The sequence below is a fragment of the Colobus angolensis genome, unplaced genomic scaffold, assembly GCF_000951035.1.
Source record: "Colobus angolensis palliatus isolate OR3802 unplaced genomic scaffold, Cang.pa_1.0 Scaffold362, whole genome shotgun sequence".
Taxonomy (NCBI): Eukaryota; Metazoa; Chordata; class Mammalia; order Primates; family Cercopithecidae; genus Colobus; species Colobus angolensis.
This window is the reverse complement of record NW_012116955.1, coordinates 1,112,509-1,130,147: the sequence shown is the minus strand read 5'-3', so window position 1 is coordinate 1,130,147 and position 17,639 is coordinate 1,112,509. Positions and strand designations below refer to the sequence as shown.

Genomic DNA, 17,639 nt, shown 5'->3' with positions numbered 1-17,639 from the left:
GACCTTTCTCTCTGGCTGCCCTTAACATTTTTTCCTTCATTTCAACTTTGGTGAATCTGACAATTATGTGTCTTGCAGTTGCTCTTCTCGAGGAGTATGTTTGTGGCGTTCTCTGTAATTCCTGAATTTGAATGTTGGCCTGCCTTGCTAGGTTGGGGAAGTTCTCCTGGATGATATCCTGCAGAGTGTTTTCCAACTTGGTTCCGTTTTCCCTGTCACTTTCAGGCACACCAATCAGACGTAGATTTGGTCTTTTCACATAATCCCCTATTTCTTGGAGGCTCTGTTCATTTCTTTTTACTCTTTTTTCTCTATACTTCTCTTCTCACTTCATTTCATTCATTTGATCTTCAATCACTGATACTCTTTCTTCCAGTTGATCGAGTCAGTTACTGAAGCTTGTGCATTTGTCACATAGTTCTCGTGTCATGGTTTTCATCTCTATGAGTTCTTTTATGGCCTTCTCTGCATTGATTATTCTAGTTATCCATTCATCCATTCTTTTTTCAAGGTTTTTAGTTTCTTTGTGCTGGGTATGTAGTTCCTCCTTTAGCTCTTAGAATTTTGATCGACTGAAGCCTTCTTCTCTCAACTCGTCAAAGTCATTCTCCATCCAGCTTTGTTCCATTGCCCGCAATGAGCTGCATTCCTTTGGAGGGGGACGTGCACTCTGATGTTTTGAATTTCCAGCTTTTCTGCACTGCTTTTTCCCCATCTTTGTGGTTTTATCTGCCTTTTGTCTTTGATGATGGTGACGTACTGATGGGGTTTTGGTGTGGGTGTCCTTTCTGTTTGTTAGTTTTCCTTCTAACAGTCAGGACCCTCGACTGCAGGTCTTTTGGAGTTTGCTTGAGGTCCACTCCTGTTTGCCTGGGTATCAGCAGCGGAGGCTGCAGAAGATAGAGTATTGCTGAACAGCAAGTGTTGCTGTCTGATTCTTGCTCTGGAAGCTTCGTCTCAGAGGTGTACCCAGCCGTGTGATGTGTGGTGTCGGTCTGCACCTACTGGGGGATGTCTCCCAGTTAGGCTACTTTGGTTAGGGACCCGCTTGAGCGGGCAGTCTGTCCATTCTCAGATCTCAGCCTCCATGCTGGGAGAACCACTGCTCTCTTCCCAGCTCTCAGATAGGGACATGTACATCTGCAGAGGTTTCTGCTGCTTTTTGTTTAGCTATGCCCTGTCCCCAGAGGTGGAGTCTACAGAGGCAGGCAGGCCTCCTCGAGCTGTGGTGGGCTCCACCCAATTGGAGCTTCTCTATGGCTTTGTTTACCTACTTAAGTCTCAGCAATGGCGGGCGCCCCTCCCCCAGCCTCGCTGCAGCCTTGCAGTTAGATCTCAGACTGCTGCACTAGCATTGAGGGAGGCTCTGTGGGCGTGGGACCCTCTGGGCCAGGTGTAGGATATAATCTCCTGGTGTGCCATTTGCTAAGACCCTTGGTAAAGCGCAGTATTAGGGTGGGAGTTACCCAATTTTCCAGGTGTTGTGTGTCTCAGTTTCCCTTGGCTAGGAAAAGGAATTCCCTTACCCCTTGCACTTCCCAGGTGAGGCGATGCCTTGCCCTGCTTCAGCTCTTGCTGGTCGGGCTGCACCCTCTGACCAGCACTGACTGTCTGACATGCCCCAGTGAGATGAACCCAGTGCCTCAGTTGAAAATGCAGAAATCACCCGTCTTCTGTGTTGTTCACGCTGGGAGCTGTAGGCTGAAGCTGTTCCTATTTGGCCATCTTCGGTGCCCCTCACAATATTCTTAAATAGACTAATTATAAATTATACATATATATATATATATATTTTTTTTTTTTTTTTTTTGAGGTAGTGTCTCACTCTTCACTCAGGCTGTAGTGCAGTGGCGCAATCCTGGCTCACTGCAACCATCTGCCTCCTGGGTTCAAGCAGTTCTCCCACTTCAGCCTCCTGAGTAGCTGGGACCACAGGTGTGTACCACCATGCCCGGCTAATTTTTGTATTTTTTTAGTAGAGACAGGGCGTCACCCTATTGGCCATGGCTGGTCTGGAACTCCTGACCTCATGTGATCCACCTGCCTTGGCCTACCAAAGTGCTGGGATTACAGGCATGAGCCATTGTACCCAGCCCTGAAGATATATTTCTAATGAATGTAAGAGAATTTCTATAAATAAACCAATAGGTAATTAGACAATATACTTTAAGATTTTTTTATCAGATAATCTAGGGATGTAAAATTTGAAATTAATTTGTGCTTCTGTGCATTTGATTCAATCTGGAGACATGCTATAAATATCTCTGAAATCTTGACAAGTGTAGCATAATCTAAGTTTATTTATTAAATTGCTTTATTTTACATGTATTTGTGACCTTATATATGTTTCAAAATTTTTACTGTTTTATTTTTATAGATTTAGGGGTTAGAAATGCAGATTTTTTACAGGCATATATTGCATAGTGGTGAAGTCTGGCCTTTTAGGGTAGCCACTACCAAAATAAAGAACGCTGTACCTGGTAGGTAATTTTTTAGCTCTCACTGCCTCCCACCCTGCCACCTTTTATAGTCTTCAGTGTCTGTTATTCCAGTCTGTATATACATGTGTACTCATTGTTTAGCTCCCACTTATAAGTGAGAACATGTGGAGTTTTACTTTCTGTTTCTGAGTTATTTCACTTGGGATAATGGCCTCCAGTTCTATCCATGTTGCTTCAAAATATGCTTTTATTCTCTTCTGTGGATGAATAGTGTGTGTTTGTTTGTGTGTGTGTGTCTTTTTGATACGATTTATTTTCCTTTCAATCCTGGTAGTAGAATTGCTGGATGAAATGGTTCTCTTTTTAGGTCTTGAGAAATGTCCATACTGTTTTCCATAATGATTTTACTAATTTATACTCCCACCGACAGTATACAAGTGTTCCCTTTTCTCCACATCCTCACTAACATCTGCTGTTTATTAACTTTCTAATAACCCTTATGACTGGTGTAAGATGGTACCTCATTGTGGTTTTAATTTGCATTTATTTGGTGATTAGTGATGTTGAGCATTTTTTCATATTTTTTGGCCACTTGTATGTCTTCTGAAAAATGTGTGTTCATGTCCTTTGCCCACTTTTTAATGGGATTATTTAAGTCCCATTTGTTTATTTTTGGTTTTGTTGCATTTGCTTTTGGGGACTTGGTCATAAATCCTTTCCTGGGCCAGTGTTCAGAAGAGTTTTTCTTAGAAATTTTTCTAGGATTTTTATAGTTTCAGGTCTTAGATCTTTAATGCATCTTGAATTTATTTTTGTATAAGGTGAGAGGTATGAGTTCAGTTTCATTCTTTTGCACATGACAGTCCACTTTTCCCAGCACCGTTTATTGAATAGGGTGTCCTTTCCCTAGTGTATATTTTTGTTGACTTTGTCCAAGATCAGTTGATTGTAGGCATGTGGCTTAATTTCTGGGTTCTCTATTCTGTTACATTGATCTGTGTGTCTATTTTTATCAGTACCATGCTGTTTTGGCTGCTATAGCCTTGTACAATTTGAAGTCAGGTAATGTGATACCTCTACCTTTGTTCTTTTTGCTTAGGACTGTTTTGGCTATTTGGCGTCTTTTTTGGTTCCATATGAATTATAGGGTTGGTTTTCCTAATTCTGTAAAAAATGACTTTGGTAATTTGATAGGAATTAAATTGAATTTGTAGATAGCTTTAGGCAGTATGGTCTTTTTAACTACACTCATCCTTCCAGTCTATGCACGTGGGATGTTTTTCCATTTGTTTGTGTCACGGTTTTCTTTATCAGTGTTTTGTAGTTCTCCTGGTACACATCCTTCACCTTCTTGGTTAAATGTATTCCTAGGTAGTTCTTGACTTGGTCCTCAGCGAGATTGTTATTGATATGTAGAAATGCTACTGATTTCTGTAGATTGTGTCCTGAAACTTGACTGAATTCATTTATTAAATCTAAGAGTTTTTTGGTGGAAAATATGTCTTAATAGGTTAAGGAAATGGAAGGGATTCTGAAGAGAAGATATCCCAATTCTTTACCTGCTTTAATATTGGCTGCATCAGCAGCTGGTGATACAGTGGATAAAAATACAGTAGAATTTATGGAGAAAAGGATAAAAAAGCTAGAAGCTGATCTGGAAGGCAAAGATGAAGAAGCAAAGAAAAGCCTTCGTACCATGGAACAACAGTTTCAGAAAATGAAGGTAAGTGCTAAGTAGCCTCAGAGATAAATAAAGGTCAGAGATGGACAATGGGGGCTGGCATTTCTTAGGATCTCACTTTAACAAATAGCTATAAACATTCTTTCCCATGAAACCTTTACCACTGATATCAATAGGTGCAAAAGAAACCAAGTCCATCCTATTTTGGTGTCCTCTTTCAGCAACTTTTCTTTTTATTTCTGACAGAATAATCAAGCACAAGATAATCTTTACATCACCTCTCTCAATATTAGAATTAGTAGAAATTAAGTCATGAAAAAGCAGAATAAAACACACCTGATACGTATTCAGTACAAAAAGAAAAAAGAAATTACCGTGTTTGAAAATATTTTCACTGAAATTTATCTAGAGAAGGGTAAGGGAATAAGACAGAAATATACACTTTAGGAACAGCGGGTAGGGGAGCATCTTCCAGAAATGTCTCACTTTCTGAGTTTTCCATTATTTTGTGAAACAGGAATGAATCAGAAAATACCATTGCTAGAACAGACCAAGTATGAAACAGGACATATTTAATTTACTTTAAAAAAAAATTTTGTAGACCAATAACAGTTATAGATCGTTTTTAAAAATTTGTTGAGCACATGGTTTCTGTCAGGAATCCATGCTAGATACTTTCATAAATATCTCTGTTCATCTTGCATAATCCTTCCAAACAACTGTGAGGAGTAGATATTGTTAACACTATTTTGCAGATGAGGGTGCTGAGATGTTCTAGGAAGTTCATCTCAATTCTCCACAGATTTATATCCTGAGAAAAGCAACAAATGAAAGAACATTAGATTCCAGAAACAGTAGAAGGTTGATAACCGGGAAATAATACAGTGGCCTGGTAATTTGGGTTTCTTCCATTCCACCCTCTTTTATACTTAGATAGATAGATGGATGGATGGATGGATGGATAGATAGATAGATAGGTAAATAGATAGATAGATACAGAGATGTAGAGATACAGATCCCTGATAACATGCTGGTATCAATTACCAGCATGGAGTCTAGCAAACAATTAATGATTGTAATTATTATTAGTGTTCCGCCAACCAAATAAAGACTCTCAGGTATAAACTCCAACCCCCTACTCCACTTTTATATATTTAAATCTAAACACTCTGTTTCTTTTTGCAGCCGCCTGCCCCATCCCACTCCTGCCTTTGCTCACTACTTGCCTCTTCCCCCTTTCATTTCTGATTCCCTGTATATACCAAGCATTCGACCAGCTTTGCGTATGCTCTTCCTACTTCCAAAACATCCCTGACTCCACCTAACCCCAAATTAACATTCATCTCTCAAGACCAAACATAAATGTGCTGTCTCTATGTACTCTTCCCACCTTCTGTCAAGCCTCCAGATACTTAGGGCAGTCTCGCCTCCTCTGCACTCACTGCACTATGTTCACAGGCCCATTATTGCACTTATGGGACATTGTAGCTGCTGCCATGTTGCTCTCCTCACCAAGCTGTGAGCTATTTGAAAATAAGAACTGAGTCTTTTTGTTGCTAGAACCTGCATATTGCCTGGCATAAGGCCATACCTCGGTAAATATCCATTGAATGAATGAGCAAACACTGCTGGTGCCTCCCTCCATAGGAGAAATTAGTTATTTCATTTGCTGAACACTAAACAAAATACTAAAGCTCCAGTATACAAATTCCAGGCCATTTTACTCTCTATGAAATTAATAAATTGATGTTAGAAACTTGAAAATGTGCTGTTTCCCAAAGACTTCAGTGCCCCCAGTTGTTTTACTGTTTATCCTCAAACAGTGTGCTGACAGTTTGCATGGAAAAGACTGCATAATAATAGGTTTTGTTGTGAGGTTTAAAATAAATTTTGCAGTGTGTAAGAACATAGGTAAGTTAATATTTATGAAGCAACATATCAATTATTAAATTACATGACATATGTCAAGAATACATAATGTTATGCCCTGAAAGAATAGGACTTCAATACATTTGACTCACTCAAGAAACAGAATTGTAGACATCAGAATGTATAATGAGTACCTGAATAAAGGATTAGGTAGAACCCAGTAGTGTGCAGGGCTTCAGCAACCAATGAAACGTTTTTAACAGGTGTTTGGCATTACATGGATTCTTTCCTTCAGATTCAATATGAACAAAGACTAGAGCAGCAGGAGCAGCTACTTGCCTGCAAATTGAATCAACATGACTCTCCCAGAATTAAAGCACTAGAGAAGGAACTTGATGACATTAAGGAAGCTCATCAGATCACTGTAAGAAACCTTGAAGCCAAAATAGACATTCTTAAACATCAGAATGCTGAATTAGACGTCAAGAAAAATGATAAAGATGATAAAGATTTTCAGTCTATAGAATTCCAGGTGGAACAGGCTCATGCTAAAGCTAAATTAGTAAGACTCAATGAAGAACTGGCTGCAAAAAAGAGAGAAATACAAGACCTTTCAAAAACTGTGGAGAGGCTTCAGAAAGAAAGAAGAATGATGCTCTCAAATCAGAACTCTAAGGGCAGAGAGGAAATGTCTGCCAAAAGGGCAAAGAAAGATGTTTTGCACTCAAGTAAAGGGAATGCTAACTCCTCTGGAATCCTGGACAGCAAGCTTTACCAACCACATACTTTCACTGATTCCCATCTTTCAGAAGTTTTACAAGAAAACTGCAGATTAAAAAATGAACTAGAGGGATTAATTTCAGAGAAGAATGAGCTGAAGGTGAAATCTGAAGCAGCAATCAATCAATTTGAAGACTCCATGAGAAGGTAAAATGTTAAATTATAAATATTTGTAAAAATAAAAAGATAAAAATTGAAAAATTATAAGATATGTTTCCTCCAGATAATTAGTTTGACCCTGAACTGAATTCATAAGTGAATATTAATATATTACATTACTGAGCATATATCTGTTTCAGGATAGGGTCTTCTACCTGCTGGTGGCCCAAATTCTGATGTACCTGAACCTCTGTGTCAACCCAAATTGTGTCCTTGGGCTCGCCAGTCTTGCCTTTTGGCATGTACCCATATGGTATTAATAAGCTGACTCACTGGGCTCTTCTAGCAAAGGAATGGCATAGTTCATTATTGCTATAAGCAGATTGCTTTCAGAAAACAGTTATTGTTAAAGCTAGTTGACAGGCTAAAAGGAAAAGGTCCTCTTTTCAAAAATAACTTTTCAAATTGACCTTGTGATCACATCCATTCATGCCTTAAGGAACTTTATACTCATCCATTTCCTTCTCACAATCTCCATTTGCTATCCACTGTCTCTTCCTCTGAGTCTTTTGACATCCTCAGATCTTTTTTTCACCTGATCAAGTTCCAATCCTGTCTTTCAGTACCCGTTTTTTCACAAGTAGTCTTTTCTTTTATTTCTATCTCACTTCCTCTTAAATATGGCTTTCATCATCACCCCTTTTAAACCTGGTCTCAATAGTGACGTTTCCCAGTCCAGTGGCATTTTCTCCATCCTCATTTTCTTCAGCAATGTTGACCACACTACTTCTCCTGAAATGGCTTCCTCCCTTAACCTCCATGACTTGGCAGCTCTGACCAAAACTCCTTTTCTGTTTCTTTTACTGAATTCTGACCCTTCTTCCTTCTCCAGCCCCAAAAATCTGGCTTTCTACCAGCATTCAGCTCTTGGTTTTCTGTTTATTCTCTGTTCTTTCTCCATTGCTAAACTTACCCATTCTTATGGTTTCTATGAACCATGACTTCTAGATTTGCTTTTAAAGTTTGTTCTCTTTGCTGAGTTCAGATGTGAAACCTGGAACTATTTATTGGATTGCTTCTCTTGGAATCACCAATACCTCAAGTTTCCTTTTTTTAACTGTAAATTAGTTCCCCTTCCCAAGCTCCCCTTCCCTGTCTATATTTATTTTAATTACCAGGCCAGCTTTATCTCTGTTATTCCTTGGGTATAAATGTTTCCCATTTTCCATTCTTCCTTACTTTAATCAACCAGTGCTGCCATTATACAATTTTCCCACTCCAATCTTCCTTTTTTTTTTTTAACCTTCCCCAGTCATCTTGCTTAAAAATCATTAATATTCTTTAAATACTCATACACCTGGGTCACTCTGCTCTCCAGTGACTCCCAACTTCCTTAAATATCAAGACTAAATTTCTCTGCCTGGCATCTCAAGTCTCATCACTATTCTAATACTGTTGTACTTACCTAATATGTCACATTTCCTCATGCCTTTTGCTCATTCTTGTTATAAGTACTACTTCACATAACATTTCATGGAACTTCCCAGGAAATTGCCTTCTCCTACCCCCAACTCCTACAAAACTTACTAATATGTACCAAGAAAGGATTAATCATACCCAGCCTTGTAGTTCTTGAGAACTGGTGTAAGATTATGCTTCTTTGCATCCCCACAGCAATGTGCTGTAGGAGCAGAAGGAGCATGGGAAACACCCAACAAATGCTTATTGACTGGCAGCCATGGCAGTGAGTGAGTCATGTTGTTACCATATGGCAGTCATATTGCTACCAAATGGAAACCTTGTTTCTTAAGTCCTGAATATTATGATAGTAGCATGAAACTATTTAAAAAGAACCACATTCTTTCCAGGAAAGAATTTAAAATTCAGGTTTTCCTATGAATTTTCCTGTACATCATATAAAATTTAATATTGTCAATCTGTTTCTTAAATAATTCTGGGCCTGAGAAGTGAAGAATAAACTTCTCTAGTCACATATTTAGACTTTTTACTGTCATTCAGTTGTATGTGCTTTGTTTTGGGTTTGTATTCTTTTCCTAGGACCCTAATCACACTAAATATTCGTATGGTGAAATAAGCAATGATTAAATTTGTCTATAGTTGGGAAGCACCATATTAATATAGCAGTTTACTACAATACATACTTTAAGTTAAATCCTGTTATTTTCAAAGTCTTTCCAATAAGAGAGAAATGTTTATCTGTAGAAAGTATATAAAATCTTTATTTATAATTTTAACCATTTACTGAACTGCCTCTGAATAAATTTTATCACGGAGACAAATGAATAGTCTCTCACACTTACAGTCCAAATTACTTAATTGCATATTCCAAGCGTAATATGTCTTGAGAATTACCATAAAGATTGTCTCATTCTCACAACATGCAACTAGCCCTGGAGTCTCATGCATGGATTAAAAATTGGTTAGTGCTGCCTACAAGGCATTGAAGATTCTAAAGGGAACAGCTGTGATTTTCCAATGAAGCATCTGGGCAAGAAATCTGAGTTTATCTTAAAAGATCAAATGTCAAGTGCTTTGCTTTAAATTCAGACAGTTATTTTGGAACCCTAGATTCCCTCAGAAGGTATAGCCTCAGGTTGGGGATAAAGTGGAGATATATCACTATTTGCCCTTATAAAATTCAGTAAATAATAGCTCATGGATTGGTCCTAAGAACTCATAGGCAGTAATGTATAAAGCACCTAACACAGTGCAGTTAATATTGGTGCCCATTTTCCCTTTTCTTAATTTCCAGATTTCTTATACTGTTTTTGTGCTAAGTCTGAATTAGAGGTTGAAGAGCCGCTTTTATGTGTCGTTTTCTTTCATTTGCTCTGTAGGGTCAAGGAAGATACTGCAGCATACATTGCATCCCTCAAAGCATCTCATCAGAGAGAAATAGAGAAACTCCTTTGCCAAAATGCAGTAGAAAATTCTTCTTCCAAAGTAACTGAACTAAATCATAAAATAGCAACTCAAGAGGTAGATGACAAATCTATTTTATGTTTTGACTTTAATGAGATTAAAGTTAATATTGTTTTATTTGAAAATGTTTTAACTTTTTCAGCTTGGTGATAGAAATGGGAAATTATTATTGGCCTGATTTCTTTTTTAAAGAAGAAAATATTATATATTTAATTTTTTTAAAGAAGATAATACCATGTATTTAATTTTTCTACTTTAAAACTATACCATATAAATGTTTTTTACAGTTTTGTCCCTATACTTCTCAAATAAGTCTTTCTCTAAATTTGTTGTCACAGGTGGTGAGGTATATGTCTAACATGATTAGGACCGTAGTACTTGAACTTGGATGTTGAACTGAGTCTCTAAGTCCCAGCTGACAGCTGTCCTTAGGCATTCTTCCTGCCCCATGATCTTTTATTTATTGAACAAATGATTCAGGTCAATAGACAATCAGGCACTGGGATAAAATAATGAACAGAGAGATACACAGCTCTCGCTCTGATGGAGCATAGTCTTCTAAGAATTATTAAAGGGAATGCTGCCAACTCATCAGCATTTCCTCAAATAAATGTATGTTTCTTTTTGAATAATAGGTATATCTACTTAAAATATCTATGAACGTTACCCTGTGGCCTGTCTTCTATACTGTTTGTCGCTTATAAAAATAGCATTAAAATAGGACTTTTATCTACAATCTACTTTCAAAAGGTATATCCAAGAAAAAGAAAATGAAAAGGTGGCAAATCAGCTACCTTTTGGGTTATCAAATTGAAAAATATATGAATGTTTATTGTGTTCATCTTGTCTGTAGGCTTCAATGAATTTTAAGAAGGAAGCTCAGGGAGAAAAACATCAAGAAAGAATTATCTCACCAAGTATAATTATTTAATACCATCTTAATTAAAAATAAATTCCTCAATTGGGGAAGTTTGAATATGGACTGGCTATTGATACTAAGAAATTACTATAAATTTTCTTAGGTATAAAATGTTACGGTTTTGTGAGAAATGCCCTTATTCTAAAGGATGTATGTTGAAGCATTTGAAGGTTTTGTTTGAGACAGTCTCTTTGAGACAGTCTCTTTCTGTCACCCAGGCTGTCTTAGCTCACTGCAACCTCTGCCTCCCAGGTTCAAGTGATTCTCCTGCCTCAGCCTTCCAAGTAGCTGGGATTAGAGGTGCGCACCACTATGCCTGGCTAATTTTTATATTTTTGGTAGAGATGGGGTTTCACCATGTTGGCCAGGGTGGTCTCAAACTTCTGACCTCAAGTGATCCGCCCACTTTGGCCTCCCAGAGTGACATTTGAAGTATTTAGGGGCAAAATGTAATGAAGTCTGTAACTGAACTTCAGATCGCTGAGGAAAAAAAGGACTGTTTGACTACGTTAATGAAAAATACTTAAAGTGCCTTTCGAAAGTAACAATCCATACATCCTTACAGAGAACCTCTCTGGCCTTATCCTCCATAGGAATAGGGTGTCAGAAGGCAAGCATTCTATCAAGTGATTTTGTAGTAAGGAATAATCTGGGAGAGGTGGGAAAGGTAGTATTATGATGCCGTAGTGCCATAAATGTTATTTTCCCAGAATTGTAAATGTAATATTGTAAAATTGAGTTAGAGAAGTCAGCATAGTCTGATCATTAAAAGTACAGCATTAGAAATAAGATAAATTTTTCCCAATTCTCTTAGTTTCTTAAAGTATCTGTACATGTATTTCAGTTTACCTAAAAATATGAGACTGACATTATTTCACAGATATTATGAGGTTTGTGTTATATTTAATCAATAGTTCATAAATAAAAACTATCACACTTAACTACAGAGTATAAAGATAGTGTTGTCTACCTTTTTCCAAATGTGTAGACTTTATAGAGCTTTATTTTAAAAGGACTTTTTCTAGTCATGAAAAATGTTCATATTTATTTTCCCCCCTTTTGTTGATATATAATGATTTAGATATTTATGGGATACATGTGAATGTTTGCTACATGCAAAGAATGTGTAATAATCAAGTCAGGGTAACTGGAATTTCTGTCATCTTGAGTATTCATTTTTGTGTCTGGTATCACTTCAAACCCTCTCTTCTAGTTACCTTGAAACACACATAATATTGTTGCTAAGTATAGTCACTCTGGTCTGCCATTAAACATTTGAACTTATTTCATCTATCTAACTGTATGTTTGTACCCATAACCAACCTCTCTTCATCCTTCCCAACCCCCCACTCCCATCTCTGGTATCTATTGTTCTATTCTCTGTGTTCATGAGATCAAGTTTTTTAGCTCTCATATATGAGTGAGAACATGCAGTATTTTTCTGTGCCTAGCTTACTTAACATAATGACCTTCAATTCCATCCATTTTGCTGCATATGACATTATTTCCTTCTTATTTAAGGCTGAATTGTATTCCATTGGCTATATATGCCACATTTCTTTTCGTCTGTTGATGGGAACTTAGGTTGATTCCATATCTTTACTATTGTGAATAGTGCTGCAATAAACATGCAAGTGCCAGGTGTCCCTTTGATATACAAATTTCTTTTCCTTTGGATAGATACCCAGTAGTGGGATTGCTGGAAAATACAGTAATTTTGGTTTTAGTTTTTTGAGAAATCTCTATAATTTTTTTCCATAGCAGTTGTACTAACTTACATTCCCACCAACAGTATATAAGTTTCCTTTTGTGAATTGGCTTTCTTATATTTTTCAGATAGTGTTCAAGGAGGAGCTTTATTAACTCAGCACTTCTAACAATTTCCTAGGTACTTATAAGACATTTCCAAAGTCAAGTTAATGAGCTGCAGAGTAAACAAGAGTCTCTTGTAGTTTCTCAAGTTCGAGAAGAAATTCTACAGAAAGAGGTAAGAAATAGCCAAAATATTGGGCTAAAATAAGTTTCTTAGGCATTTCAATCATATTCATATTTATAAATTTTTTACCTAAATGTACAAATAGACATAACCTGAAAGTATCACGTGTCAAGAAAATATTAGTAGCATGCTTATGTAAAATCTGCTTTCCCCAGGTGAAGTTCAGATATTAAGTCATTAAGTTGTCTACGTTTTATTTGCTGTTGAGATTTTGTGGATAGTGGGGAATATGGGATGGGAGATGTTTGGGTTTTCTGTTTGTTTTCTTCAGGAGACAACTGAATAGTAAAGGCCGTTTCTGTGTTAAGTACTGTCAGGGAGGAAAAATAATTTTTTCCTCAACCCTCATGAGTTTTTAGTTGAGACAGACCCCATAACAAAAGACAGATTAACAAGAGAAAAATAAGTTTATTAACACGTGCAGCACACGATGTGGGAGAAACCGCAACACAAAGTAACTCAAAATGGTGGCTTAGGACTCTCCAAGTTGGTAGCTTTGAAGAGATTTGGGTTAAAGATTGTGAGATCAGAGATTGGCAAAGGAAGAGAAAAACATTGATTGGAACAAGTGCAACTGTACAAATTTAAGTACATTGTCCCATATCAAATCATTGTCTTAGTGCTGAGAACAGGTCAATTCAATTAAGCAGTTGTGTCTCATTTCAGGAGATATTGCAGGTGTGCTGTCATCAAAGTTAGGCCTCTATATGGTGATTTAATAAGAGGCATTTCTGTGGAAACAAAAGAAAAACAAAAGTTAATGGTAGGAGTAGTCTATATACTAATTTCTGAATCCTAAGAGCAGCTAGTCAAGAGTTGTAGATGTTGGTCTCAAAGCATTTTTTACAGTTTGAGTATCTAGTTATAAAGTGTGTGGCCCATGCAGCAATTGGCGTGAAAATTGTCCATATATGAGCTGTTGTGGTGATTCTCTGCAGTTTATATCAAGTTATTCAGCTTCAGCTTATTAGGATTTTAGGAAAAGGGCAGTTAAATATTTTAGTGATTCCAAGCCAGGAGGGTAGGAGAAAAATTCGAAATACTAGTTTGAAGAATTATAGACTGAGATCTAGACTAGATTACATGTAAATAATAAAACCCCAGAGATAAAATACAAGGCTAGAATCTGATATCTACAAGGGTGTGTTACAGTTTTCTAATGAAGCACAGTATTTTTCTCTCTGCAGTCACCCTGATTTCTCTCAGAGATAATCACAGTAAGACCAATTTGTTGGCAAAATCAGTCTAGTCTCATTAAACTTGGCGTGGTTATTTGCATAAAAAGTGCAGCAAGAATAGTGGTTAATCATATAGGTTCTTTTATAAGTCCGTTTTGCTGGAACTTGTCATAAGGATTCTCAGATTGGCCCTTTATTAGCCTCTCCAGGCTAGGAATGCATGCCAAAGGCTTGCCTCAGATTTTTGCCTCCGATACTGATAGATCAGGTAAATTCCTTTATTTTCTAGAGATCCCGCAAATATTCTGAGGCTCCTGGGCTTGCCAGGAAGTGACATTTCTTACTCATCTGTACGGAAACCGTGTATATAAGGTACCAAGCCAGTTTTTTCCAAGGGACTTTATTGGCGTCAGAAAGTCAATGTATTTTTTGAAACTGTCTGATTATATCTGATTCGATGCACATTCTGAAATGTGATATTCCAGTCAAAGCCTTGGTAATGTAACTGATGTTTCCAGTTGTGTTAAAGAGAACAGATTCTTACTGAACTTACACAAATACTTACATAGCTATGAAAATAAGAATACTCAACTAATGGTTTCTGGAGAGAGAGAGGAAAAAAAGATAAATATTTCAATTCTGTTAACAAAAGTGTAATTTACCAAATTGCTCTAAGCTATGGATAGCTTAAGAGAAAAACTTCTCTTACAGAATATTAAAGAATCAGCAGTGTTTTAAACAAAGTCCCTGAAAAGAATTCTTCATCAGTTTATTTAGTCCCATGTAATTAATTCTTGTTCTGCTTGATGTTGGGTTAGCACTTCTGTGAACCAATCATTCTTTTCATTAGAATTCTGAAAAATTATTACCCGGCCAAATGGTATAATCTTGAAGTTATCAGAAACCCATGCTTGTGAGAATCCTTTCCATGAATCTTTCTGAAGATAAAACACTTCATATTTATAGTTGCTTACAAAAGCTGTTAGGAAAGTAACAGAGTAAAACAATTAACTCTCTGTGGATGACAGGACTTTAAACTTGCCATGGTTAAACATCTGATGAGAGTTCATTATAATGCACTTGATACAGAAATTTGGTTATTTTTGTGACAATACAACATTTTAAGATATTAACTAGAATTATTACTGATAACATCATACCAAGGCATACCAGATTTTTAGGAATTGTATACAGCTTCTAGAACATTTGTTAATAACATATCCATACAAAAATAACTCAAAGAAGATTAAACATTGTCTTTGTCAGTGATTCCCATACAATTTATCATGTCAAATAAGCCTAATTCCTTTGAATTTATCTGGGAGAAAGAACAGATTCTTTTGAGGTTTTCCAGGGCCCTCTGGAACATCCCAAAGCTAGTTTGAGGTCAAAAGAATTTAATATATAATTTGATTTGGGGAAGTTGTCAAAAATGTCAAAAAGTTTAAAACATTTGATTAAATAGGACCACAGGTCATTATGAAACAATACTTAGTTATCCAAAGTAGATTCTAAAGGCAAATACAGAAAATCGCATAGTGAGAAGATTCAGTTTCCCTAAGTAATCAAAGAACTGATAGAGACCATAGGAAACACAGGAAGTTAATTTTACTGAAACACAAAATCTTTGCTTTCTACGTAAATTAACTTAAAGGTAAAGAAAATCTTTTATAATCTCTTATCAAGAGCAGACCAGTGCTCCAAGAAAGCTTTGTTGTTTTAAAAGAGAAAACCAGTTTCTAGTTTTGTCCACTGTACTTCTGACATTAAGGCTCATTTTTAAAACCCTTATAATAAATACATTCTGTTTATCTTCTGCTTGGACACATAAGATATTCATGCATTCTAACTTTCTCTCTCCCTCTCCAAGCTTTCTATATTCATTCATTTTTTTGGTCTTCATTCTCCTTTTTCATTCTAAAACAGTATGTCATTCTACTTTAGTACAGATTTATTCTTTTTCCTTTAACAAAAACACATCTTCATTCCTCATAACTTTGCTTACCAAAACTATGTATTATTTTCCTTGTATATTTTGTATACAAAGTTGTTTCCCTAATCTTTAGTAGTTTTAAATATATGTATATTAGAACTTTTAATCCTTAGTAACATTAATTTCTTATGAAAACTACAAAGCAGCTGTGACCTGTCACATACCAGCATTTTGTAGATTATCATTTCATGATTTCTAGAAGCATATTTTTATAGTTTTTTTTTTGTGACAATAAGAACAGGTGATTTGTTTCTCTGTAAAAATTAAGAAGCCAAGGTAGATAATCTTACATTCAGCAACATGAGTCTATGAAACATAAGTTAGTGTTTCAGTATATTTGGAAATGATCTAGATATTCAATGAATATTTATTATTTAACTTAGCAAAACCCCAAGGATGTAAGTTATACCAAAAAGATTTGGACAACTAATTTTTTTCTACAAACATAAAACATAATCATTATTGAGGAATATAAATTTTATCCCACTAATATTTACTTAATGTACTTGTTATTAACAATTATGCTTGGATTGCTCATGAAAATTCATGAGCCATTAAACAGCTAGTCATCTTATTTTCCTGTTAACTATTTTTACAATACATGCATGTTAGGCAAGCAGCAAAGTTAAATACATGTTTTTCTTTTCCTGCTGTGCTTAATATACATGGAATAATGGATACTGTACTTCGACTTGCACGTTTGATTTGGGAATGAACTCCTAGGTCTTTAATTTTAAATACCTAGCAGAGATACTTATTTGACTAGTAAACCCAGGTAGCCTAAGGGTTGTATGTCTGCATTATACTTACTGTTGACAACTCTGAAGGCATGCCTATTTTTATTAAGTCAGTAGTGTTAAACTAATCATATACCAGATTTACCTGAGACACATGAACTTGAAAAGCATTTGGGTTAGTTTCTATATTTCTAAGAGTTTTTGGAATTCTTAATTTATGTAAGTGCTTCTTTTTCTTTAAGCCAATTAAATAGTGCTCTTTTATGAATTACTTTTGACAGTACCATCCAGAGGCAGAAAAAATATGTATACATATATATACACACACACACACATAGATGTACATAAACATAATGCAGAGATCATATAGATTTCATTTTAAAGTTTTAGCCATGAGACAGGCACAATAATATAAAACTCACTAATTTTTTTTATATAGAATGAAATTTAATAAATTTCTCTAGCATACACACTTCCCCAAACCATGCAGGCCTCAGAGTATCATATAATGAGTTCCTTGTCACTTGCTGACCATTTGTTTTTGCAATTATCATTTAACTGCCTTAATCATGTACCTAGTGCAAGGGCACTTAGTCAAGAGGATACAATCTAAACTATGTTTCACAATTGCACTCGCGATGGCAGGTGCCGAGGACATAGATGAATTCACCTAGGAAAAGGGTTGTCTTTTTTCTTTTTTTTTTTTTTATTTTCAGTTTTAGGGTACATGTGCACAACGTGCAGGTCTGTTACATATATATACATGTGCCATGTTGGTGTGCTGCACCCATCAACTCATCATTTACATTAGGTATATCTCCTAATGCTATCCCTCCCCCCACCCCCTCCCCACAATAGGACTTGCTGTGTGATGCTCCCCTTCCTGTGTCCAAGTGATCTCACTGTTCAGTTCCCACCTATGAGTGAGACCATGTGGTATTTGGTTTTCTGTTCTTGTGATAGTTTGCTGAGAATGATGGTTTCCAGCTGCATCCATGTCCCT

At 36.3% G+C, this 17,639-nt stretch overlaps 1 protein-coding gene across 2 annotated transcripts in view; it reads left to right on the top strand.

Annotated features, from left to right (window-relative positions):
- CEP162 (centrosomal protein 162kDa) overlaps positions 1-17,639 on the top strand; it is a 119,947-nt gene that overhangs the window by 72,341 nt on the left and 29,967 nt on the right. For both annotated transcript variants that reach the window (XM_011953493.1, XM_011953492.1), the window contains exons 22-25: positions 3,952-4,164; positions 6,287-6,918; positions 9,729-9,870; positions 12,621-12,719. In XM_011953493.1, coding sequence (XP_011808883.1) covers positions 3,952-4,164; positions 6,287-6,918; positions 9,729-9,870; positions 12,621-12,719 — 1,086 coding nt within the window. The remainder of the gene's footprint in view (positions 1-3,951; positions 4,165-6,286; positions 6,919-9,728; positions 9,871-12,620; positions 12,720-17,639) is intronic.